This window comes from Lingula anatina, chromosome 3 (genome assembly GCF_051362555.1).
Source record: "Lingula anatina isolate TDL-2025a chromosome 3, LinAna3.0, whole genome shotgun sequence".
In the NCBI taxonomy this organism is placed as follows: domain Eukaryota; kingdom Metazoa; phylum Brachiopoda; class Lingulata; order Lingulida; family Lingulidae; genus Lingula; species Lingula anatina.
Window position 1 is genome coordinate 16,177,338 of NC_141769.1, and position 26,384 is coordinate 16,203,721.

General features: G+C 36.5%; 2 protein-coding genes and 1 long non-coding RNA gene across 4 annotated transcripts; 1 reads left to right on the forward strand and 2 right to left on the reverse strand.

The window, feature by feature from the left end:
- Positions 1–1,070: 1,070 nt before the first annotated feature.
- LOC147762965 (uncharacterized) lies at positions 1,071–1,592 on the forward strand. Its single transcript, XM_087007978.1, has one exon. It carries the CDS (start codon positions 1,071–1,073, stop codon positions 1,590–1,592), a length of 522 nt encoding a protein of 173 aa, XP_086864104.1.
- A 1,536-nt stretch (positions 1,593–3,128) lies between these two features.
- LOC106178547 (uncharacterized) lies at positions 3,129–16,378 on the reverse strand. 2 transcript variants are annotated; one of them, XM_013561765.2, is made up of 7 exons: positions 16,189–16,378; positions 9,786–11,144; positions 8,518–8,666; positions 7,716–7,777; positions 6,646–7,426; positions 5,542–5,741; positions 3,129–3,557 (listed from the first exon to the last, which is right to left on the reverse strand). In XM_013561765.2, the coding sequence occupies exons 2-6, from the start codon at positions 11,018–11,020 to the stop codon at positions 5,545–5,547; spliced, it is 2,424 nt and encodes an 807-aa protein (XP_013417219.2). In that variant the 5' UTR covers positions 11,021–11,144; positions 16,189–16,378; the 3' UTR covers positions 3,129–3,557; positions 5,542–5,544. The 2 variants fall into 2 exon arrangements, with proteins under 2 accessions (XP_013417219.2, XP_086864045.1); XM_087007919.1 differs by lacking the exon at positions 16,189–16,378 and adding an exon at positions 15,998–16,143.
- Positions 16,379–21,008: 4,630 nt separating this feature from the next.
- On the reverse strand, positions 21,009–25,973 carry LOC147762966 (uncharacterized). The gene is made up of 3 exons (XR_015333410.1): positions 25,071–25,973; positions 21,302–21,365; positions 21,009–21,218 (listed from the first exon to the last, which is right to left on the reverse strand). It is a non-coding gene; the product is annotated as an uncharacterized LOC147762966 (long non-coding RNA).
- Positions 25,974–26,384: the final 411 nt, after the last annotated feature.

Below are 26,384 nucleotides of genomic sequence, written 5' to 3' on the forward strand. Positions count from 1 at the left end.
ACTAACATATGCTAAGAAAGTACCTTACACTCTGTCTCTCAAAACTGAGCATTTGCCTCTGGCATTCTACACAGCAGAATCAAACAATGAACTTCAAATCATTAAAACATTAAATAATTGTGCTCATTACAAAACTAAATTATATTTATATATGATCAATTACATATTTCATAGCATCTTATTATTCAGGCTTATTTTCATCTGAGAGGCTTTTCTCTCATAAATCATTTGTTGTGAAGCAATAGGATAGACATCTCTTCAAATGAACATATTGCACAGAAAGAAAAATGAAAGGTTATTGACTGAAGTAATTTGGATGCAGCAAGCACCACTAAGTCTTTTAATAAATAAATAAATACAGTAAATGAATATATATTTAGATCTTGATCATAAACATATTGTCTATTTACTTTAATGTAGCTACTATGACAGTAACAATAAAACATGTTCACAGCAACTTACCTTGTCTTTTAATAAAGACGAAAATGTATTCACACAGATATCACATAAACAATAATATATTAATTTTCAGTAACCATAAATAATCCTTTTAAGTTTTTACATTTTGACCTAATTAGCATGTAGTTTTAATCAATATGACTTTCAATACACATAAAAATTTAGTAACAGACATGAGCAGATATAAATATATTTACCAAGATAACAAACTTCACTTGAACTGAAGGTAGCAAATACTCCCTGAAGCCAGTTGATCTGACCTGGTAATATTAATTAATGGGAATGTTGGCTGGTAACCAAGGGGAGATTGTACAGTGTATATACTAGTAAAGTATGTTTTTGATGTTTCTCCCATAGATCTAATAACAACACTTAAAAATTTTCTTCCCAGTGTTGATGAATCAAGTCATTCTAATTCTAGTATATCAGGAGACTGAAGTACAGATAAGGCATCAGGAACATATGGATTGGATGACACAATGGTTCTTCAATAAGTAAAAATTACTTAGTCAGAAAGGTTTCATTTATGCTAGATCCTGAAATTTGATTTACCTGTTGACTGTTTCGTCTGTTCACTCTGACAGACTTGGTCACAACTGAATTACCAACACATGAATAGCAATGACCTCTCCAACAGCATAAAATTCACCAATGAAGAAATGAAGGACAACCACATAGCTTTCTTGGACACAGACATTATAGTCAAAGCAGATGGATCCATAAAAACCAAAGTGTACAGAAAACCAACTCACACCAACCAGTATCTGGATTTCACATCCCACCTTCCAGTATTACACAAATTGGCAGTGGTAAGAACATTGTTAGATCGCTGTTACGAACTAGTGACCGAACCAGAGGACAGGATGGAAGAAGAAAACATCATAAAAGAAGCATTGAAACAATGTAATTACCCAAAATGGACAATAAAGAAGGTGAAACATCAAATGGAAATGAAAAGATCAGGAAGTAAGATATCCAAAAATAAGAAAGACCAGAAAGTGGAAAAATCCAAAGGACAAGTTACAATCCCATATGTGAAAGGAATATCAGAGAAAATCATGAATGCAATGAGGAAGGAAAACATTCAAACCACACGCAAAACTCAGAAACTTTCTTGTACATCCAAAAGATAAGATAGAAGACAACAAGAAGTGTGGAGTAGTATATCATATCGGGTGTGGGAGCTGTGACAGAGTCTATGTTGGAGAGACGGGAAAATTAGAAACAAGACTAAGGCCACGCGCGCGCGCACCGATTTTTGCCCGTTCTCCAAAAAAAAAAAAAAAAAATCCCCCCCCCAGCCCCCAACGAAGTCGGTTGTTGCAAACGTCGTTATTGAATTTGCCAGGAAATGAGCTTTCTGCGCATGCGTATTATCGCCACGTGGAAATGCGGCCGCTTTGCCGTCAAATTCATCTCTAGGATTACTTTCAAATTACACAACAATAAAAGTCATAAAGAGAACGGGCGCCGTCGTTTTTGATTGGTATGCCATTGATATTGGGCATGGAGATATCACCTTTTTACAATTGTGCGAAAGGCTGAAAAATTTCGCCCGAAAAATTTCTGTGACATTCTATACAAAGCAGCACATTAATACCAGGTTTTCTGTAGCGAAAAAAGGGTCAACAAGGGTGTAGAGGTATTTGGTGGGCTGAAGGTCGGACAGGCCACCTGACAGTTTGGCTGCCTCGTGTGAGTTGAAGTAGACAAAATGGCATCATCCGAAATGACCTTTAATAGATTTGGTAGTATTAAGCATATCTTTGCATCATTTTTTAAACATTTCTGTGAAGTGTTCAAAATGCTTTAACATTCTGAGAATACAAATAAAGACACACTCTTTGATTAATATTTGTTTTATTGATTGCTATACCAACTGAAGGCATGAAATAACCTTAAATAGATTTGGTAATATGAAGTATATATATTCATGACTTTTTTTTTACATTTCTACGAAGTATTCACAATGCTTTAATATTTTGAGAGCATGGATAAAGACATATTGTTAGTTTGATACGTGTTTCTGTGGTAAAATTTGTGTTTCCAGCTGTGTACTGACAGCATTCCTTTACTTAAGCAGTATTTTTTTGGGGGGGCTGTTTTTTTTTTTTTTTTCGCCCTCTCGCACCAATTTTGGGGTACCCAGAGGATGTCATCCATAAAAATAAAAAGTGTGGCCTAAAGGAACACAAGAAAGATGTAAAGGAAAATGTAGGTGAGGGAGTTAACACCAGATCCAAATGCTCTATGTCGACAGGAGTTCTACACAAATCTGCCATCACAGATCATATGTCAGATAACAACCATGTGCCAAAATGGGACAATGTAAAGGTGCTAACCGGTGAAAATGACTACAGCAAGCACAAAGTTTTGGAATCGATCTGGATAAGAAGGAAGAAACACACCATGAACAGAGATGAAGGAGCACACAAGCTGTCCCATGTGTATGACGACATTGTCAAACCCACCCTGGGGGGAGGGGGCGAGAGGGGCTAACAAGTCATCATCAATACTGAGATAATTACCTGTTCACCTTCACCTGAACAGGTAATTCAGTTGTGACCAAGTCTGTCAGAGTGAACAGACAAAACAGTCAACAGGTAAATCAAATTTCAGGATCTAGCATATATGAAACCTTTCTGACTATCAAAACTAAGATCCAATGAAACTATTTTCAAATTTAAAAATTACTTGTTTATTGTGCAATAAAATGGATTTTCAAATATTAACATCAGTATATTCAAGCCAGATATGTTTAAAATCTCCATCTGTGTGAAGAGATTGCAACCTTGGGTTGCCTGCTAAAAAACATAACCTACAGTGGTTCCCACTGTTACAGATACTGTACAAAATCAACTATCAAAGTGTTAACCAGATACGCTCAGGTGCTAACATATTATAGCAGTCCCATATTAACTTTCTGCGTAATATGACGTTACTGCTCGGTACTCACTTTTACTACACTAGTATTAAGAAAATATCATCACCTTTACAATTGCGGATATTGTCAGTCTGTTATTTCCCAAACAGCATCCCAAGTCAAGATGATCGGCTAAATTCAACTTCAGAGGTTTCTTTGCCATGAAGTGGCTTCTCTGTAAAAAATAACATGCAGTATTTACCATATGTACACACTAGTGGGCTAGATTTGGTCTTAAAGTGCAATTTAAATTCACAAGTGATCTTAGATCGCATTCACAACGAGTTGTGATCCCAATGTGTCATCCCAATGGAGCCGAGATTTAATGACTATCCCCCCGCAGGGACGACGTGTGGGGAGGCGTGTGAGAGGCGGAGAGACTATTAAAAGATTAGGCGGTTTTTCTTTCATGTACGACCGCCATATTTAGTCCCCAGGATTTGTAAAGCCTGGCTCAACTCGTTGTGAATGCTATCTTACATGATCTTAATCATTACAACAGTAGTCTTAAAATGGACTGAATCTGCTTTTAAGATCAAAAATGATCTACTTCAGTGGTCAAGCAGTTTCCTCCCCTCACAACAGGGGATACCTCCCCTTACAATAGAGGACACCTCTGCTCACAATAGGAGAATGTGTAAGGGGAGACAACTTAATTGGCTGTCAGACTAGAAATGGTCTTACTCATGTTTTAAGATCATGTAAGACTATTTGTGTTCTTAAATTGCACTTTAAGACCAAATCAAGCCCACTAGTGTACAAAATAAGACTAAAACAATTTGATCCATAGACAAAGAGCACATTCAGAACAGCGGACTAACAGATCCACGGATCAAATATGGCCACCGACTGAAAAGCTTGATGCTTAATTCCCGATTAGACACTGAAAAGATTCCCTGCAGGGATTATGCAACAAGCATTCAAGTGGGTCAGCCAAATTTCATCTTCTCCGTGGGTTGTTTACAGCTCTCAGAATGCGTGGCTTTTTCAGTTCCTATGTTTACTTAGTAATGATCTATGATCTTGAGAAAAAATGAATTAAAGTTAGCACTAGACTGTTCACTAAACAATGTCTCCTTACTTCAGTGTGTCTGACAATGGCCCAAGTATTGGTATTAGTAAGTTTTCATTAAGTGTTGAAAATTTCCTCAATATGAAAAGCAGCACTACGCATATTAGACTGCATTCCCACAGATTTTTAGATTGACCTATCCCCCTGGGGAGCCTCACTAGATTGGTGTCAGCTTAACCGGCGTAAATGTCTGGTTCGCCTACTAAAAGCTGTAAGGGGGTAATTAACTATAGTGCACGCTCGGCTGACAGCAATTTAGCATGAACCCCTAGGTAGTTAGGTCCATCCAGATGGATCGATCTAAATCTGTGGGAATGCAGTCTTAATCTCTAGCAGGATAGTGACTTCCAAGTATAATGGTGTCACTATTACAAGACAAGGTCTCATTAGCCTCATGGATGGTTATAGACTCTCAAGGCATTCTGGTCGCTTAACTTTTGAGTTATATTTTTATTTACAGAGAGCTTTTGGGTATAATGAAACATATTACTTGAAAGTAATGCAAATAGCACGGTGTATGACTTGAAAGTGAATTATGACTTGAGCAAAAATGTTCATTAGCTTGGTAGTTGGATCATACATGAGAAATATCGAACACAAGCCGAAATATTTTCATACTGTTAGCTTATGGCCGACCTGGTCAAAGGCCTTCATCAGACATTAGGGGGAGTTTCATATTATGCCCTTGTATTAAATTTGACAAAGTACAAGGGCGTAATATGAAACTCCCCCTTCTGTGCAGCACATGACTATGTTAAATGTCAGGAGGACAGATGGAGGTTTAAGATTCATTTAGAACATAGTTACCTTTGTCAAGGAATTTATGTTTTTGGTTCTGTCTTTTTATCTGCATGTTAGCAACGTAAATGTTACAGACATATTTTCATTCTCCTTTTAAAAACTATCAAAGGTGCTTTAAGTAACAAAAGATTAGATTTTGGAGGTGCTCAGGACTATCAATTGTTATATTGTGTATTGCAAATATGAGGAAATTGGCAGATATTTTTACTTTGTTTAATTAAAAATGGTACAAAATAATCCAAGTGCAGGGACAGGACATGCAGTGATTTTTGAAAAAAAACATTACCTTTTAACATAAAAAAGGGATGTGAATTAAATTGCTCTGCAACAGCTGATTAGCCGCAGCCTCAATCTGAGGTATCCATAGCAACAGGCGACCAAGACGCATTGACCTTTGAGGGTGCTTGATCTCGATGACCTCCTGAAGTATCTGAACAAACTGATCTTGTAAGGCTTGTCTCTCTTCTTCTGCCTCTTCGCCTTCAGCTGGAAAATAAAAAGCAGATTATAGGTTATCTACATGTCACAAGTGTTTTCCTGTGATCATGATTAAGGGCCAGGAAAAGAAAGCTGTGAATTACGTTACCTGTTAATAATGGTGGAAGAGTCATAGACAAATATCAAGGATGCAAAAAATTTCTCATCAAATAAACAAATAACCATTGTAGCGATTTGGGGTGAGTGCAGAAAAATCACCGACCAGACCAGGAATCGAACCCGGGACCCCTCGCTTACAGGGCGAGTGCTCTTACCTACTGAGCTACCCGGCTGGTTCTACCTGCCCCTGGCACTACACTCCTCCCCCCAAATGCCGAAAGACGCAAACCCTATCTCGCACAACCGCTGCCACCATTGTATTTATTGACTGATTATTTAATCAAATAATTAATAAAATGTTAAAATCGAATGAATATTTTGCAAATTCTGGGAATGATAATGATATCAAACTTTACAGAAATTACACCAAAAGCAAATTCTCCTGTCATTTCTTGAAAAATAACTTTAAAACCCTTTTTCTTAGGCAAATTACTCATCCCAAATGCCTTTCAATCAAACAATGCTTAATAAATGCAGATATCACCTAAAATAATCTTTACAGTATTCATTTCAGAATATGAATTGGACTACTAGTTCATGAACTCGAATCCCTTCAAATCATGACATATTATGATGTACTGGTAGATTCAAAACTGGAAGCCATAATTTGTTAAAATCTATGCTGATAATTAAGAGCTAAGTTTGGAACACGCTGTACAGAGAAAGATGGAGAAACAAATTGCTTTTTGTATATTGATCTTATTCCTCTTAATGAAGTCAGCTTTCAAAGCAATTCCAACCACAATGCAGGGCTTAGGGATGAAAGGAGTAAAGATTTGTTTGCTGCGCTTACCTAGATTGAGCAGAAGAACCAGTTTTAGGCAGACATATTCCTCAAGGGTTGGCGCCAGCTTACAAAGGGCCTGCATCACCTGCGCGACACGGTCCACTGTGTCTCCGGCCTCGGCACGAATCTCACTCTGGGTAACTGTTCGCAGAAAGGCACAGCTCAGCATCTGCTGAATTTTGTGCATGCAAACCTCATGTAGATGGCGCTGATGATTGGATGATGAGTTTCCCTGATGTAAAACAACAGCCTCACATCCACTTGAGTTGGACTTCCCATCTTTGCCACCACCACTGTTGCTACTGTCTAGTTTCCAACAATGGTGGGCACAGAGAGAGAGCAACAGGACGTGATGCCATTTCTCCTTAGTCAGATTCACCAGTGCTTGCTTCTGGAACTGCAGTTTGTTAAACCAACACATCAGGTTGTTCTGGTACTCTTTGCTGCGATCATTCAGCATGATCTGGCCCGAGTCTCCAGGTGCAAGGTTGGAACAGTAAATGGACATGAGCTCGCCATGATTGTCTATGTTGACTAATAACTGAAGCATGTGAAATGCTGACAAGATTGGGTTGACAAGGAGAGTGTTGGGACTCTGTACAGTCAACCAGCGTGCATCTTGACTGGATGACTGGGCTACAGCACCTTCGCTCGGCACCTTGCGAGTGGCTGGGGGTAGTGCTGGGACGAGGAATCCATTATGCTTGGAAAGAGTAGATAGTTGCTGGACGGATGATTGGTATCGCTTCGCAACTTTTGTTTCTTTTTTCTTTGTCTTTCTTTTTATCTGATTTAAAATTAAGATCAAGAGATCACTGATACAATGGTCCTGTATGAGCTGAGGCTTGTTTTAAAAAAACATATTTTTTTCAAGACTGGAAGACTCATTGGTTTACTATCTCAAACTTCTATCTTTCATCTTACTTGCAATAAACTTGCATTTAAACCACCATTAAATATAACCATGATTAAATAATAATTACTTCAAGCCCCTTATCAATTTAGCTACTCGCATGATTTCACACACACGCACTCACACACATGCACACATCATGACTGTATTTCAGGCACGTTACCTTATAAAGATCATACACTGGTCCTGTTGTTCTGCCGCCTGGCATCCTGTCCTCACGAACAGCTACATCAAAAAATTTTCTTTAATGATTAATAGATTCAATTATGATTGCAGCATATCCTGGCCCTTATGTGAGAAACTAAAAGGTCACAGGAAATTTGCATGTCTTTGCTAGGAAAAATATCTGTAAGAAATGGCTATCAAAATTATCAAGTCATAAAAAAGCACTGTTGTTTTCAGATCTTCAAATTTTGACTTTAAAATTAGTTTAAAATGAAAAATATCATCTAGCCTTTTTTTCAATCCTTGGAACCTCTGTAGAGATCCCCATTGTACCTTTATGTTAGGGTTATAAACATTATCCATTAGTTATTTTTTGTAAAATGGCCCAAATATTCTCAACACAGTAGACCACTAAATAAATTAATCTTCGCTCAATTAAGCTATCTAAATAGTAGAAAAATTTTATCCATCATATTTACAGGTAGAACTCTCTGTGTTTAAAGCCAATTTTGTCATACTTTACATTAAATAGCTGGGGTTTGCTACCTAAAAGAGTAATGAATGTTTAACCAAGGGTATTTTAAAAGTAAGCTGAGACTGTACACATACAAAAACTACCAATATGAGTAAATATTAAAAAAAAACAACATATCTTAACATTGCCTCATCTAATTTATTCCACATTTTCAGAAAGGTTGCTTGAATAAAGTGAATTTCAGCTACTGATTGTGTAAAATCAATTATTTTCAATGATATTTAAAGTTCACTATCTAATGATTAATTTTCTATTGTTATCTTACCTGCTACAACCATTCCCTGCTGAAGACATTTCTTAAAGCGACAATACTGGCATTTATTTCTCTCCAGTTTATTAACATCACAGTGGCCTTGGCTTATACAATAGTAGATGCGACGATTTTGGACTGTGCGTTTGAAAAACCCTTTACACCTGAAAACAAGTACAAATAGAGTATGACAGTGGTGATACGGCCAACAAGCAAGATTAGCCTCATTCATGTTAAATGGTAGCTAAGGACGTATCTGTTTTAGTTGTAGAGAAAAGCATGTGGTACTTAAAGGGATAATAACTCTTCGTATTGGCCAAAAAATGAATTTTCCTGGAATAAACAACAATTTTCCCATACTTACCAATGGTTAATGAATCCATTTTTACATTCAAAGTTAGTCCCTGTTTTTTTTCTAAAAAGTTTGGTTTTTTGTTAAAATCTCTTAAGAGATTATAACACAGTATAGCCATCAATGGAGGTCACGTGGTCTGAAGACAAGCTCAGATATCAGAATAATGGCTATTACTGCTGTTTTTGTCGTAAAACAGAATATATTATATTTCTACGAGTTATTCACAATGTTTTTATTGTGAAATATAGACCTCACACGAAGGGTTATTATCCCTTTAAAAACCCAATGACTAGATACCTTTACCCTCTACCAGGGCCACAGATAAATTTTCACTCGATATTCACAGATACCACATGTCTCTGGCTAATTAATGACACATTTCATTACTCTCAGAAGAGAAAATTGCCATAAATTATCCAGAGACATATTTTATATACGTTTGTGACTATTGGTGGCCCTGGAAGAGGGCAAGGAATGTTCACAATTCCATGGTTACAGTTGTCAAGAAGAGAAACTGGATGCTCTGGAAAGTGCAATTTCGTTCTAAAGTTGTCAAATCAAAATCTAAAGAAGCGAAACTGAATGCTCTGGAAAGTGCAATTTTGTTCAAACATTGTCAAATCAAAACCTAAAGAAGAGAAACTGAATGGTCTGGAAAGTGCAATTTTGTTCTAAAATTGTCAAATCAAAAACTAAAATGTTTAAAAACTATACACTGCATCACTATGATATCTATTTCAATTCATTTATGGAACCACTAAATGAAACAAAACTAACAAACTTTAATATATGCTCATAACAATAAGAACATTTTAGAAGAAGTCTCCTTTCTCATTTCAATAAACTTTATTTTTACTGTCTCTGAACTTATTATCTACGGAAATAAAAAAGAAAATAGTTGAAGATCACTGGCATCTTTAGTACATACCCTTCACAAGTAATAATCCCATAATGTAAACCAGACCCACGATCTCCGCAGATCCCACATACAGAACGATCCTCGACGCAGCCGGTTTTCGAAGTGGCTATTTTTGCAGCCCCTGGGCTTCCATTCTCGGAATCACCTGCTGAATCGCACTGCTGGTGACAATAAGCCATGCTTTCCACATCAGTTTTCGAGAAAGGTGATGACGTTTGACTGTTTCCTTGACCCTTATTGTCCTCATCCCTTTCTGGTCTGCCACTGACAGGTGCCTCCCCAAACTGAGGGACACTGAAGCCACCTGATCGATGCTCTATAGAGGACTCAACTCTGGGTCTCTTCTCAAAGCCCCAGGTTGCACTTGGCCCAGGCATTTTTCTTAATGTTTCCGCAGTGACTGTCATGTTAGGAAAACACTGCATGGCGATCATCTGGTTGTAAAACAACGGTGCCATCACCATGGAAGGGCTGAATCCATAACATGGCAGTGAGTTATTCAATGAAGCAAAGTCAGGGTTGATCGATGGAATTTTACGATAATCCCCTAGGGCATGGCTGACTAGAGGCTTGTTGTTCTCCACATTAGGATAGCGACTTGAATTAGAGGTGCTGCAGTGCGCACTGTGTGACCTTTCCTGAAGTAGTGGTCTGGGCAATGGTTCCCAATCTTCTCCTTGGGCCATGTTCTCAGTTGCATTTCTTCTTGTTGCATTCCAGGCTTCACACATATCATTACGATCCCTTTCTGTGGACACTGCAGACTGTAAATGCAAATCTGCTTTCGGTGGGACACCACCATCAGAAGACAACAGATCTTTGTTATCTGATATTGATGAGTCCAGACAAAGGTCAGAGTTCATGGGCTCGCCAGCTGGACTACCATCGTCTTCAGTGGACGTCCCTTCGTAGCCACTGTCTGTGGAGACACCATCTCCAATGTCACTTACAGGAGATCTGGCACGCTCCACAAAACGCAGTCCTGGGAATAAATCTGTAATTTTTCTCTTCTTCAGTTTGAAGTCACGGAACAAATGCATGTCCTGGTCCTGTTGAGTGTCCTGATCCTGCTGGAGCTCCTGCTCTCGTGGAGTGTCCTGTTTCTGCGGTGTGTCCTGTTCTCGTTGGTTGTCCCTCTGTGTGTCCAGATCCCGCTGGCTCTCCTGGTCCTGCTGCCTGTCCCGGTCCTGCTGGCTGTCCCGGTCCAGCCGGGTTGTGGGCTCTGTGAAATATGACAACTCCATGGTAGTTTGCCTGTGACCCTGAAGGCTCAATTTTTACAATGTCCACTGTCACAGACACCAGCTCAGCAGAAAATGCTTTGATCTAGCAGCAGGCTATGCTTGAATTGGTGTTTCCTACTTTGATCTAAAAAAAAAAAATTGTCATTTTTTTTTTTATTTTATTTTTTTTTTTTTGGGGGGGGGGGGCAGAGGGTACAAAAACACCCTTTTCAAATCAAAACTGTGTCTAGGTTCTTGGTCCTAGGTAAGGGTATGTGTTAAAAAAAAAAAAAACAACTTTTTTTGGAAAAAGAACCTATCCTTAAAATTGTTAAATATACAGGCCTGTTAACAGATAGTAAGGAAAGTAAGGATTTATTTTTCACCCTTGTCCCCCCAACCACACAAAACTCTGGATTGGACAATGTGATGATAATGCCAACTACAGCATTAGTTGTCGAATTTTCTATTATCCCAAACATGAATTACAATGACGGTAATTACACCATCTCTTCATTAGATACACAATTTCATAATCAAAAAAAATTATATTTGTGGTGCCTTTTCCTGCACAGAAAAGAACTATGAAGTAGCCTGCTTTTTAATTTTGGTGCTATCTCTCAATAGGAATGTTCTAATTAAAAAAAAATATGACTTAAAAATGCTGTATAAGTAAAATTCTCAATTTTTCCCCATTCAGTAATTACCGTAAGAGCTATTGGCTCTGTGTTACTAGTAAAGATCTATATATAAAATACCACTGATGATGTAAGGGAACAGCTGGAACACTTTTGTCATTTGTTATGGGTTGGGTGTGAAAGTCCGTGGAGCAAAGTGAAGTAAAAACTGGAAATGTATGCTGGTGTTAATGACTTCCTATCCAAAATTTTTCAGCCAACTCTATCTTCTCCGAAAAAATAAGTAATTAAGAATGCCATGTATTCCTGTACATAATACAGTATGTTCTTGTACATCTCAGATGTCAGACATTTACATCAGGTACTTTATTTGACTGATTTTATCATTCTATTATGTTTGAATTTTGAAAGATAAGTATCTTTGGAGAGTATGAAGACGAAGAACATATGACTTTGGGATATTTTCATATGCAAATACCTGTAGTATACTCTTCAGTAATAGGCCATTTTGTTGATAATAAAAATCTAAAAGAAGATTATGTATGAAAAAAGATATGTGTTGTCCTAAAATACATCTTAGCAAACAAAGAGTAAACAGTCCCAAACTCACTATTATACAACAATGTATATGGCACCTTAAAAATCCAGCATGCAGGCCTCAATACCCAGGGCACTAGCACACCTGGTGGCACCCAGATGAACTACAAGTCCATTCTAACCTGCTTTTGGATAGCAAATCAGATATCTTCTTGCATACAACAACTTGAAATTTAAAACACAGCCAACTTCTCACATGCTCACTATAACACATACACACACATATACAGACAGACACACACACAGTAATTTTGAGTAAAATAATAAAATTAAACATAATATACGTAATTAATAAATTTCTGAGGTTCACTGCTGTGTTTAGTACATAAGCAGATTTTGACCCGAGGCTGAAAGTTGAAATTATAAAATAGATGTGTACAGCAGCCCCAAAGGCAAATATTAATACCTCGGGGACATCTCGATAGTCCAAAGATTCAGTGGTCCGAAGGTTCATTGGTCCACAACATTGTAACATTTTCATCAGTTTTAATATCAAGGGTTCGTTGGTCTGAAGGTTCTATAGTGAATATTTGGACCAATAAACCGTCGAACTACATGTATTGCTACGGCCACATTACCTCCACCATTCTTCATTACTGTTTGTTTGTTTGTCTATCAGCAGCTTTATGCAAAAAGTAATAAAGGGATTTTGGTGAAATTAACAGGATAGGTCATAAATGTGTCAAGGAAGAAATGATGAGATTTTGGTGATGATCCTTAAATTAATCAATGGTTAAGTGTGAATTAATTAAATAATTAATGGTTAGGTAATTAATTGATTGATTGATTAATTAAGGGGGGGGAAGTGCCCAAACAGGGCTAAAAATCACATTTTTATAGATAAAATCAACAGTCTTTTAAAAAATCCCTGAACCCCATTTAGAGTAGTTTGTTCATTTGTTATAATACCATCAAAAGCATGTTTATAGCTTTCCAGGTGCCTGAGAAAATCAGGGAACCAAAATGATGTTTTTGCCCCAAAAATCCTAATATTACATCACATGATGAACTTGGAGCTATGTTTCAAGCATAATTGGATATTTTGAAGATACACTTAATGAATGCAACAGGAATAAAAAATTAAAGACCTTTAATTTAAGATAAAATCTCCAACCTGCAGTCCACAATTAAAAATTAATGGTTAAGTGATTTATTGATTGATTAATTGTTAATTTTAGTTGTCTTTTTCCCGGCAGAGGTCTGTGCTTTCTAAGTGCTCTTGTTAGTGTTTAAAACTATATACATACATTATACATATAATGATACATTATTAGCAGCCTTTGGATTTGCAACGTGTGTGTGTGTGTGTGTATATATATATATATATATATATATATATATATATATATATATATATATATATATATATATATAAAGACAAAAAATGAACAAGGTTAAACTGTTCTCTCCATTATAATTTACATAAGTCCCTACAGCTGTTTCGGCCCGGAAGCCTTGTCAGGGGCGCAAACAGAACAAAATACAAAAAAAAGACTGATTAAAAATGGTCAATGTGAAACGTCGCTCAAAATATACGTTAGCGCTACATCGCGCGTACAGGTAACAAAGGAATGCGGTTACATTACATAATAAAAGAATGTGATTATATAAGCAACTTTTCAAAATTAGTGCATATAATCAATGTTTTTCAGCAACTATTTTCTGGAGTGTCGGCATTTACTGACGAGTTCATTTTTAGAGTTCAGCGTTTTCTGTCTTTCCGCAGTAATGATGTAAAACTTTTCCCACAGGCAGAGCTGACACCATTTGGTTATGTTTGAAAATGGTCGTGCTTTCCTTAGTATTGACCACTTCAGTCCATAGTTGATTTTTTGTCCTTAAAAGTCCAAATATAGTTGCTCAATGAGGTATGGTGTCATTTGGATAAGCAGCCGAAACAGCTGTAGGGACTTATGTAAATTATAATGGAGAGAAACTTGTTCGTTTTTTGTCTTTCTATACTAGCTCCCCATGGTCCGTCACCATGGGTAGAGCACTTTTCCATAGTGTATCAACTATATTCTCCGTGATATATATTATATACGTTGTAAATCCAAAGGCTGCTAATAATGTATCATTATACCATACAAATCTGGTTGCCAATCAGATTCATCCCTTATCGTAAAGCCCTAACAACTGTAGCAGTCTAAATATGATCAATAAAATGAGACTATCAAGACTGTTTACTCAACTGCTAGAACATTGCTTTGCCTGCAGTAACATATATCATTTGCTAATAAATACTTATGTTCATGGTTTAAATTTTTCTCTCAGAAATCATAGCTTCTTAGATCATTCTGAAAAATACACACATATATTTAAATAAATAAATAAATAAATAAATAAATAAATAAATATGGATTCAAATATTTTGAAAAGATAAATGCATAAAAAGACTCAAAATATGAGTTTCCTTTAGACTGCTAACCTTGGACAGGTGACTACCTTATGCAGGGGCGGATTTAGGCCGTCTTCTGGGTCTTCCGCAAGACGGATTTTCAAGTGTACATTGACGGGTATCTATTTTTTTCTGTCGGAAGAAAGGTTGAAACAACAAAGATAATTTGGAAGACTGTCAGAAAATATCTCTGGATCTGCCCCTGTTATGTGTTAGTCTACTGCTAATCACATATCATGAAAAATACATGTAAGACCTGTAACCAGAATTTTAGTTTTTTTTTTTTTTTTTTTAAGACAGAGAGGGAAGACTGTAGGGCCTACACATACCATAATATGACAGTGGTGAAAATTCACATTTTAATCTTTTTCTGGCTGTGAGAACTATATGAGATAAATGCTTTCATTAAAATCATTTGATTTTGGAGATTAGTATTATTTCTTTGAGTTAAAACAATGGCTTCACTCCTTATCTACACTGTGTAATTGTCATGCCTACCAATGTTACTGGTTAATACTGCTTCTTGTGACAATTAAATTAAATCCAACTAAAATTATTTCAGTAGAGGTTCAATGTACCAGTGCATGCAATAAATATAATTAACAAAACAATTGGTGCATTACCATGGAATTTAATAGTGTAGCTCGTTTCTAGGTCTATCAGCTAAAGGAAATAAATTACCGTTACCTGGAACACAGAGATGCCAACCTCCGGAAAACTAAAATCTGGAGAGATTCTAAAATTTTGCTCAAATTTGCCCCAAAATGAATTAGGAGAGAATTATTACGTTTACAAAAGCTCACCCCACTATTCTGGGGGACAATTTGTGTATTTGAGACAGGACGCTTTTATCAGGGAGATTTGGTTACTCGTACGGGAGACCGGGAGGTTCGTTCTCTATCCGGGAGACTCCCGGATTATCCGAGAGAGAGTTAACACGTATAGGAACATCAATAATATTTACACGTTGACAAGCGACATTTTACTGCCTGGTTAACAATTTACATTTGTCTCAAAGTGCCGCAGGCCGACACGGGTGTAGCGTGACGAAACTGTCCCGTGTTCAAACAGTACAGTCTTATCTCTGGTTGCTCACTGTAGTATAACAGACGAAATAAAGATTGTTTTAAGGAATAAATATTTTGTTTATACTATCAACATATTTTGTTCTTGTTCATGTACAAGATATTTTTAAAATGCTGATGAAAAGTATGTTTAATTAAATTTTACAAAAGAATCATAAAAAATAACGTATTTTTTCAAGGCGTCAAGACGGTAAGAACTCCTGTTAATTTAAGTAAAACATGAATCCTGTTAAATCCGCAATGGTCACTATTTCTGATTTTTTAAAAATCAAACCCATACCTTAGAAATGCGATAAAAAGAGCCGGCAAACATATCCACAGATTTGTTAACGACGATCTCAGGCAACAAGGCAATCCAAGTACGTGACGAAGAGACCTTCATTCTCAGACACATGCTCTGACAATGTGATATCGGCGCACTGCACTTCAAGATCGAGAAATGATCGAGAGTATTGGTTCTGCATTACTCACCTTTATGAAGTTTCCACCCTCGATCTCTAGGAACTGTCTTTCGGAGAATATAGTCCGTTTGTTCTGATTTCATTTGTAGTACTGATTCACTAGTTTCAGTGCGGCAAGTTATACACGACCCTGACCTACTGATGATATGACCTTTAACCCCGCACGAGCACGAGAGCTGATCCACGTGAGCCGTGTGACAGCCGTTTCTCCGTTAATAATCAGTTCATCGTTTTCTCCAAGACACATGCGAACAGCAATTAAGTGAAAACCTTTGGATTTTCGTCGTAAATATAAGCATACATGTGGACCTATAAACCACACCAATATACCAGAGCTGTTCACCTTTGATAAAATACAATTTGAATAAAAAATTGCTGGAATGTTCAGGATTTTTTTTTTCCTAATGAAAGGACCTGTTGAATGTTGAAAACCAGTCTGACGTTAATCTGGGCGAATGTGGACCTATTGGTTCTAGTAATTATGTTTGATACATTCCTAATAATAATAATAATAAAAATAAAATACTATTAAAATCAATACTAGTGTCTTTCTTCGAGATGGATAAGGGCTACAGTGTATTTTAATGAGGACATGACTTCACCTGTTCTTGGTCAGGATAAACGGAATTAAGATTATGAATAACGTTAAGACTTTTGATCTTAAAAAAGAGAATTGAAGGAAGGATAGGGAGATACGCAGACGACCATAGAATGCCATCTGATAAAAAAAGTGTCCAGTGCAAAAATAATTTTTTTCTTAATTTAAGAAAAAATATCATCAGAGATCCCAGCTATCATGCTCCGTACGTGTGATGCATAGATAACATACAATTTCGACACGACATAAAAAGTAATTTGAGTATTCAGGCAATCATAATCTAGCTGCTTATATAAAACCTAGCTGCTTGTTTCTGATAAAAATAATTTATGGGGTTTCAAATGGATCTTGATAGAAAAAGGAATAGAGAAGATAAAGGATACCATAGTACAATCCCGTCTCCTCCATTTAGATCTGAAAGCCAAATAATGATCAGCTAGTGTATGACCACTGCATTCTACGGTGGTGAGACCACAGCCGCTGTGGAATCTCCTTCTCATTGCATTTACTTAAGTGAGCATTAGTTGACGTCAGTTTCCTTTAAAACTGGGATTTAAAGTGCTGTAGCTGAGACGCTAAAAACGCAATCACCACTGATCACTAAGCTCTTCTAGAAAACACAGTCACAGACTTGTAACAACTGGAGACACCTCGGTTTATTTGTGGGTATAACGATACAGGGGCGGATCCAGTATTATTTGAAGGGGGGGGGGGCGCAGATGCAAAGCCGACCCCCGTCCCCCTGGAAACTAGGCGTGGGGTTAGCGGCCCGCTGAAGGGCCTGAAAAATTTTGGTATTTTGGAGGGCAAATTAACGGTGCCATTTGGTACGGTTTAGAACATTTAGTGCATTTATAACAAGAGGAACATAACTCATATTATAAACCAATTTAAATTTTAAGTAGACTGCCTTGGATTTATCTTGAACGGGAGTTGACCAAGTTCTGGATGAAAAGATCAGACCAATTTTGGAGCTAAAGTAATTTGGTGGTAGCTGCTTCTTGCACGATTATTACTTCCGTAACCATCATTCTGCATTTTAGTATCTTAAATAGCTCCTTTTAATGTCACGGAAGAAAAACTGGCACTTTTCCTAAAAAGCTATAAAAATGCCAAAATTAACAAACATTCTTATTGGGGGGGGGGGGGGAGTACAATTTTGTTTGCCTTTTACTAGCAATGAATACAAATTAGACAATATGACACCAGAAAGCTTTAACCTTTATTTCTAATTAAACATTACAAAAATCGAATACAGAATTAAGAGAAACACGATTTATTATTTATTTTCAAATGTTAAATTGCAGATTGGTGCAGATTGTCTATTTATATGCAATTAATACTCTTCAAAAACTGCATTCTGGATTAATTTTTTTCAACATCCCAGGAACAAATAATTCTTTAATGAATAAGGAAAACTTCTTTAAGGAAAATGATCGACCCACCTTTGTAACAAATGTTATAAAAAATATACACTTTAATTCAATTCTTTTATTTTATTGCTCTTTACTTTACATAAAATGTGCAACAACAAGTAAGAAAGCTTGCTTTGGAATCGTTTGGATCATTGGTATAATCTCAAGTAAATGTCCACTTATAATTTTTGATTTAGAGAATAAAATGTACTCATGTAAAGTTATTGCTCAACCACACTTGAGAAAATCGGGAAAGCAGTGACATGCGATCCTCCCTTGAGGAATGACTGTGTGCACCCAGCATTCATCAGGAGGAAAAGGATTAGAATTAGTAAGGGTAACGGAAAGGACTTAAATTATGATTTTCTCGAATGCTATGCTAAACAATTCCTCCGTCATCAAAGGCAAACATTTTATAAATACTTATTCCAAACGACTGGCTGAAATGTGGACAACAATAACTGTAGGCAATACCAATGTTTCTCATGAGAAATTAACCTTGCATATTTCTCATATAGACCATGGTCCAAAATGTTTCAGTTATTCTCAACATGGATATGAACTGGGTACACTATTCGATGCATTCCTTAAATTATATTTGGTGTTTCGCAAGTTATGAGAAATGCCTCTAAATACACAATATATAAAATTTATTAACCTTAAATTGTTGATCCCAAGAGTAGTTAAAGGGATAATAACTCTTCGTTTCGGCCAAAAAATGAATTTTCCCAGAGTAAACAAAAATTTTTTTCTCATACTTACCAATGGTTAATCAATCCATTTTTACATTCAAAGTTAGTCCCTGGTATTTTTCTAAAAAGTTTGTTTTTTTTCAAAATCTCTTAAAATCTCTTATAGCCATCAATGGATGTCACATGGTCTAAAGAAAAGCGCAGATATCAGAATAATAGCTATAACTGCTGTTTTTGTGGTAAAACAGATTATATTTCTATGAGTTATTCACAATGTTTTTAGTGTGAAATATAGATCTCATACGAAGAGTTATTATCCCTTTAATGTCCAAGTGGAGGCCCTCATCATCTTCTATGTCCTGTAAAAAGAAATAAAAACAAGATTAGATATTGTTCAATTTACCTTTCTCTTCAAAATAAAACTTTACTAACCTTAATTTGTTGATCCTGCATGTGTGGAGACGATGTCCAAGTGGAGGCCCTCATCATCTTCTATGTCCTGTAAAAAGAAATAAAAACAAGATTAGATATTGTTCAATTTACCTTTCTCCTCAAAATAAAAGTTTACTAACCTTAATTTGTTGATCCTGCATGTGTGGAGACGATGTCCAAGTGGTGGCCCTCATCATCTTCTATGTCCTGTAAAAAGAAATAAACACAAGATTAGATTTTGTTTAATTTACCTACGCTCCCACCAAAAGAAAAAAGTTTACTAACCGTAAGTCGTTGATCCACCCATTGTAGTCTATTTCCATGTGCATGCACTCAAAATCTTCTATGTCCTGTAATAATAAATAAAAACAAGATCAGATTTTGTTCAATTTACCTTCCTCCTAAAAATAAAAGTTTACTAACCTTAATTTGTTGATCCTGCATGTGTGGAGACGATGTCCAAGTGGTGGCCCTCATCATCTTCTATGTCCTGTAAAAAGAAATAAAAATAAGATTAGATTTTTTAAATTTACCTACATGTACACTCCTCCAAAAGAAAAAAGTTTACTAACCGTAAGTCGTTGATCCGCCCATTGTAGTCTATTTCCAGGTGGAGGCCCCCATAATCTTCTATGTCCTGTAAAAAGAAATAAAAATGAGATGAGATTTTGTTCAATTTACCTCTCTCCTCAAAATAAAAGTTTACTAACCTTAATTTGTTGTTCCTGCATGTGTGGTGTCGATGTCCAAGTGGAGGCCCCCATAATCTTTTTTGTCCTGAAAAAAAGAAATAAAAACAAGATTAGATTTTTTAAATTTACTTACACTCGCCCAAAAGGAAAAAGTTTACTAACCGTAAGTCGTTGATCCGCCCATTGTAGTCTATTTCCAAGAGGGGGCTCTCATCATCTTCTATGTCCTGTAAAAAGAAATAAAACAAGATTAGATTTTGGTCAATTTACGTTCCTCCTTGAAATAAAAGTTTACTTACCTTAATTTGTTGATCCTGCATGTGTGGAGACGATGTCCAAGTGTAGGCCCTCATCATCTCCTTTGTCCTGTTAAAAGAGATAAAAACAAGATTAGATTTTTTAAATTTACCTACACTCCCCCAAAAGAAAAAAGTTTACTAACCGTAAGTCATTGATCCGCCCATTGTAGTCTATCTCCAAGAGGGGGCACTCATCATCTTCTATATCCTGAAAAAAGAAATAAAAACAAGATTAGATTTTTTTAATTTACTTACACTCGCCCAAAAGAAAAAAGTTTACTAACCGTAAGTCGTTGATCCGCCCATTGTAGTCTATTTCCAAGAGGGGGCTCTCATCATCTTCAATGTCCTGTAAAAAGAAATAAAAACAAGATTAGATTTTGTTCAATTTATGTTCCCCCTTAAAATAAAAGTTTACTTACCTTAATTTGTTGATCCTGCATGTGTGGAGACGATGTCCAAGTGGAGGCCCTCATCATCTCCTTTGTCCTGTAAAAAGAAATAAAAATGAGATGAGATTTAGTTAAATTTACCTTTCTTCTCAAAAATAAAAGTTTACTAACCTTAATTTGTTGATCATGCATGTGTGGAGACGATGTCCAAGTGGAGGCCCTCATCATCTTGTATATCCTGTAAAAAGAAATAAAAACAAGATCAGATTTTGTTCAATTTACCTTCCTCCTAAAAATAAAAGTTTACTAACCTTAATTTGTTGATCCTGCATGTGTGGAGACGATGTCCAAGTGGAGGCCCTCATCATCTTATATGTCCTGTAAAAAGAAATTAAAACAAGATTAGATTTTTTAAAATTTACCTACACTCCCCTAAAAGAAAAAAGTTTACTAACCGTAAGTCGTTGATCCGCCGATTATAGTCTATGTCCAAGTAGAGGCGCTCATCATCTTCTATGTTCTGTAAAAAGAAGTAAAAATGAGATTTGATTTTTTTTTTTCACTTCTCCTCCCCCCCCCCAAAAAAAAAAAAAAAAAACTAACCTTAAATTTTGATCCTGCGAGTGCAATCGATGTCCAAGTGGAGGCGCTCATCATGCTCTATGTCCTGTAAAAATAAATAAAAACGAGATAAGATTTTCTTTTCAATTTACCTCCCCCCTCGCTTCCCCCCCCCCCCCCCCCCAAAAAAAAAAAAAAGTTTATTTACCTTAAATTGTTGATCAGGTGTGTAGTTAAGTTTTTTTTATTGACACAATACATCACAAATGCATGACAATACAAACAAGTCAAATGTACAGACAAAAAGCACAAAATAAAAATGCACAAAATAGGATACTGTCAATTCTGATGCAATAATGCATTATGCTTAAAGGGATAATAACTCTTCGAAGGAGATCTATATTTCACAATAAAAACATTGTGAATAACTCATAGAAATATAATATATTCTGTTTTACCACAAAAATGGCAGTTATAGCTATTATTCTGCTATCTGAGTTTGTCTTTAGATCACGTGACCTCCACTGATGGCTATACTCTGTTATACTCTGTTAAAATTAAGAGATTTTAACAAAAAACCAAACTTTTTAGAAAAAAAAAAAACAGGGACTAACTTTGAATGTAAAAATGGATTCATTAACCATTGGTAAGTATGGGAAAATTGTTGTTTACTCCAGGAAAATTCATTTTTTGGCCAAAACGAAGAGTTATTATCCCTTTAACTGCATACCTAACATCAAATTTTAAGTCTGCTCAATGGTTAATAAAGATGAAAGTAAAATGTGTAACAAGCATTAGACTGGGTTCCCATACCTAGATCAATTTAACAGGATTGATCCACCTCCAAGGGGTTTCTCACTAAATTGCTTTCAGCTTAAGCGGCTTGGCATTCTGGCGTGACAGACATCTAAGCCACTTACATTGATTTTAATTTAGCTAGAATCCCCCCGGAGACAGATCGTTTCATAGTTAGCACAATAGAGTCTGGAAATTGTCCCTAAGGCTTCAGGCTGATAAGAGTTCAAGTTCATATTTTTAAAATGCAAGAATGAGAAAAAGGGGAAAATTTCAAAAAAAAAAAAAAAATTGCATAAATTCAATAAAAATTTTCTAATATGAGCTGTATGTCAATCCTCAGAATCATTCTCATAAGTTAAAAGATACAGAAAAAGTTACTTGTGCAGAGCTCCTGATGGATAGGAGTGAAAAGTGACATCTTGAAAATGCCAGTTTGAAAAATGAAAGATTAAAAAAGGAAACATTACAAAAATATTTCACTAAAGCGTCCATTCCATCTAGCTGTATTACCATGATATGAATCATCCCACTTATCTTTGAAGATAATAAAATCTCAACATGTGTGTTTTATGTTAGCTCATTTAATGGCCACTTCAGACTTAATTAGGCAAGTGACTTAATAGCTCTGAACCTAACTTATGATTACCCAAGGGACTATTACAGACTGACCACCCATCTTATCCATATATCACAAACTAAGTACTACAAGTTAACAGGCAGAAGACTTCAGGCCTATGAGAGTTCAACTTCACACTTTGAAAATGCTAGAATGAGAAAAATGAAACGTTCACAAAAATTCAAGAAAAAAACAGAAAATAATAATGCACAAAAAAAAAGGATGCTCAGTTCTGATGCAATATTACATAATACTTAAAGACAGTCTCAGCGCGTTAAACCCTTAAAATAGCACGAAAATGAATTTTCCTGGAAAACTCACCAATTTCCCCATAATGACCAAGGTATATCCTATCCAAAACCGTCCAGAAAATGAAGCTACCTAATACCGTTTTTAAGTTCCATTAAATAATAAAAGACGACTCGTCTTAAATACTCAGCTACCACCTCACAGTACGGCTTCAGAACGCGCAATTTCTCGCTAAGTCTCGCGGTTTACTATGAATGAAGTACTACGGCTGAGACCCTGATGTTACTATTTGGCGCCAAAACAGCAAACATGGCTCAGACGCGCGTCAAGTCTGAACAGGAGAGCGACAAAAGGGGGCGAAAGAAAATAGCCACTCCAGTTCGAAAGATACGAAAGAAAATTAGAGACAGACGAAGAAGCACTCAGACTGTGTATGTTGGGAGGGAGGTGGGGCGGTGGAGGACACTTAAAGCTGAGTTAGGACTCACATACGCTTCACAGGTCTCAAGTGTGTCTGATTATCATATTATCCTGTTCACAATAAATGACAATATTTGTGCTCATACAAAGTTGGTTACGTGTGTAAGAGCGTTTTGGGCTTTACGTTTTCTGTTTTTGATCGGTACATGTACCGAAAAGATGGACAGGCGGCACTTACATGTCTGACAAGTTACGCTGTGTAGTCGTGACGTCTATCTCATTCTGACTGAAGCCTGCTGTGATTGGTCGTAAGCGTGGGAAAATCGAGGTCGTGACCTTGAGCCGGAAGTACTTCTGGCTGTGCTCCGAAATCATGATAAATAGTTTTCGCTTTCTAATTCTTTATTCTTGTTGTCTTAACAGGACTTTTGTGACCCAGACTTATTCATATAATAATAAACAATCTCCCAAAACACAAATCTGATCAAAGTTTTACATAGAACCTGCTTCTATACATTAATCTAACCCACTGAGTTGTCCTTTAACAGCATAATCACTAGCAAATTTTAATAATAAAATAAAAGTATCATGGATATTCAGATAATGTGACTGGCAAAGGTCTTTAAGCCAGTGGAAGTTCAAAGTCGCACCTTGAAAATGCCAATATGTAAAAAATTTAATTTTCACAAATAACTGCATAACTTCCAGAAAAATTAACCAATAAGACAAAATTTCCAACTACAGCTGTATTTTAGTCCTGTGTTTCTTTCCTGTAAGTGTGAGAAGAGTAAGTGACATGTTTTTCCTTTAATAGTCACTATGGAGGCAGTGCCCAAAATAGGGTTTTCTTCAATTTTGGTGCAATATTACATAATGCTTAACAGCATAATCACCATCAAATTTTAATATTAAAGTAAAAGTATCATGGATATTCAGAAAATGTGACTAGCCAAAGCCCATGGAATTTCAGAGTCGCATCTTCAAGTCTTGAAAATGCCAAAATGTAAACAAGAGCTAACTGTACTGAAATGTGTTTATTTCCATTATCAACACCTGTTTTACGTAAAGCAAAATATTCAATTGTGGATTTCAAGACAATAGGCTGATCGGTTTACCTTGAAATGTGTTACCAGTGTTGTATATATGCTAAAAAAGCGAAAAAGAAGCATAACTTTTATGAAAATGGCGTGATCATGCTGATTTTAAAACTTGACCTGTGTATTATGCAAATTCATCGGTTCTGTAAGTTTCAAGTCAAAAGATAATACGGTTTTCCACTTATCGTGTTTTCGGTGTTGCATATATGTTGAAAAAGTGAAAAAAAACAGCATAACTTACATAAAAATGGCGCGATCATGCCGATTTTCGAACTTTACCTGCGTATTATGAATATTCATCAGTTGTGTAAGTTTCAAGCCAAAAAGTAAAATGGATTTCTACTTATCGTGTTATCGGTGAAAGTGCACTGCGACGACGGACGCAGGTGACGGCTATATGTACAGACACATCTGTGTCTGTACATAAAAAGGGAACAACACTCAATTACACTTGAGAGAAAATGTACATCAGCCGCAGAAGAGAAACAGAACAAAACACGACGAGCGTGACCTAAATAGGGCATATGACTCTTGGTTCTAGCCTCAAAGGGCAATTTAGAACGACCTAGAAACATGGACGTAAGTTGAATATGAGAGAAATGAAAAGAGAGAATGACATGGTGGCACTTACCCATCTCCAGTAGCTTGGATTTCAGTCTATTGAAGATGAATTTTCCTGTGGCGGTTATTTGACATCCGGGCTAAGAGCTGAGTGTTATTTGTACATGTACATTTCCCAGAGCGACGAGTCCGCATGGATTGAAGAGTCGAATTCACGGAGACACACTATATTGAAGAAAGACGATACATTCGGTGTTTTGTGCTAGTAAAGAAACTATCCTCAACTGCGATACATTGGCGTAGGATCACACGAGATTTAAAGGCGGTTCCCCAAAGAAATTCGCGCTCACTTCGCGTCCTTTGTTCTCCTCTGGTGTGCAACGCAATATGTCCATCATGCTGCTCTGTGTGCTGTTAAGTTATTACACGTTCACAATTGCCCGCTCTTAGACTTCCAATCGTAGATTGTCGGCTGGGGGCGTTGCTGTCGTCACCATGCTGTCAGTTTCAACACGGGGGTGTCGTATGAGAGTGAGACCCAAATTTCATTTTTGTAATGTATAGATACACCTACGTTTGAAATGCATTCAGCATTTTCATACCTCAACTTTTTTTGTATAAAATGAAAAGAAAAACACGCATTTAATTCGGAGGGAAGAATCAATGTTATAATAGTTTTCGGAGGGAACCCACGCATTCCTCTCCCCCAGTTATGTTTGACAGTATCCTTGCATCTTGTTGACATGATATCAACCTGATGTTTACTAACCTGCCCCAGGCCATCATTGGACTACCGCGTACACTGCAGGAACACTTATCCACAATATACACTGAACCACAGTGGACTTTGAAGAAACTTGCATTTCATTTCTTGCTTCACAGATGATGTTTTAACATCATCTGTTAAAATATATCATCACTTTATCTTAATCAAAATTAAGATAAAGTGATGATATATTTTTTGCTATAAACATTTATGTGGAGTTGTCCATTTTTTTTTTTTTTTTTTGTAGCTTTAATTTTGCAAGGAGAAAGGATAACAAAAGGATAACATACTTGGTGTAATTCAATGTTTTAGTTACTTTTTACATTTGCTTAAATATTTTTACTACTTCTTATATTTGCTTGAAAGAAGATGGCATGCAGGGCTCCTTAGTCACCCTTTTCACTGTTCAGAACTGGCATGGTTAAAAAAAATCGCGTATGTGTGGAGGGGGGGGGAGTAACCTTCCTCAGCTCCTGTGATCTTTTGTTGTTTAATTACCAAAATAAACAGGTATGTAGCCGGAAAAGGGGGGGGGGGGCGAACCCCAGATGAAGGTTGTCTGCTTAGGGCAATTTATGAGTTGTGTACACGGAGGTTTCATGGGAAAAGGTCAACTTT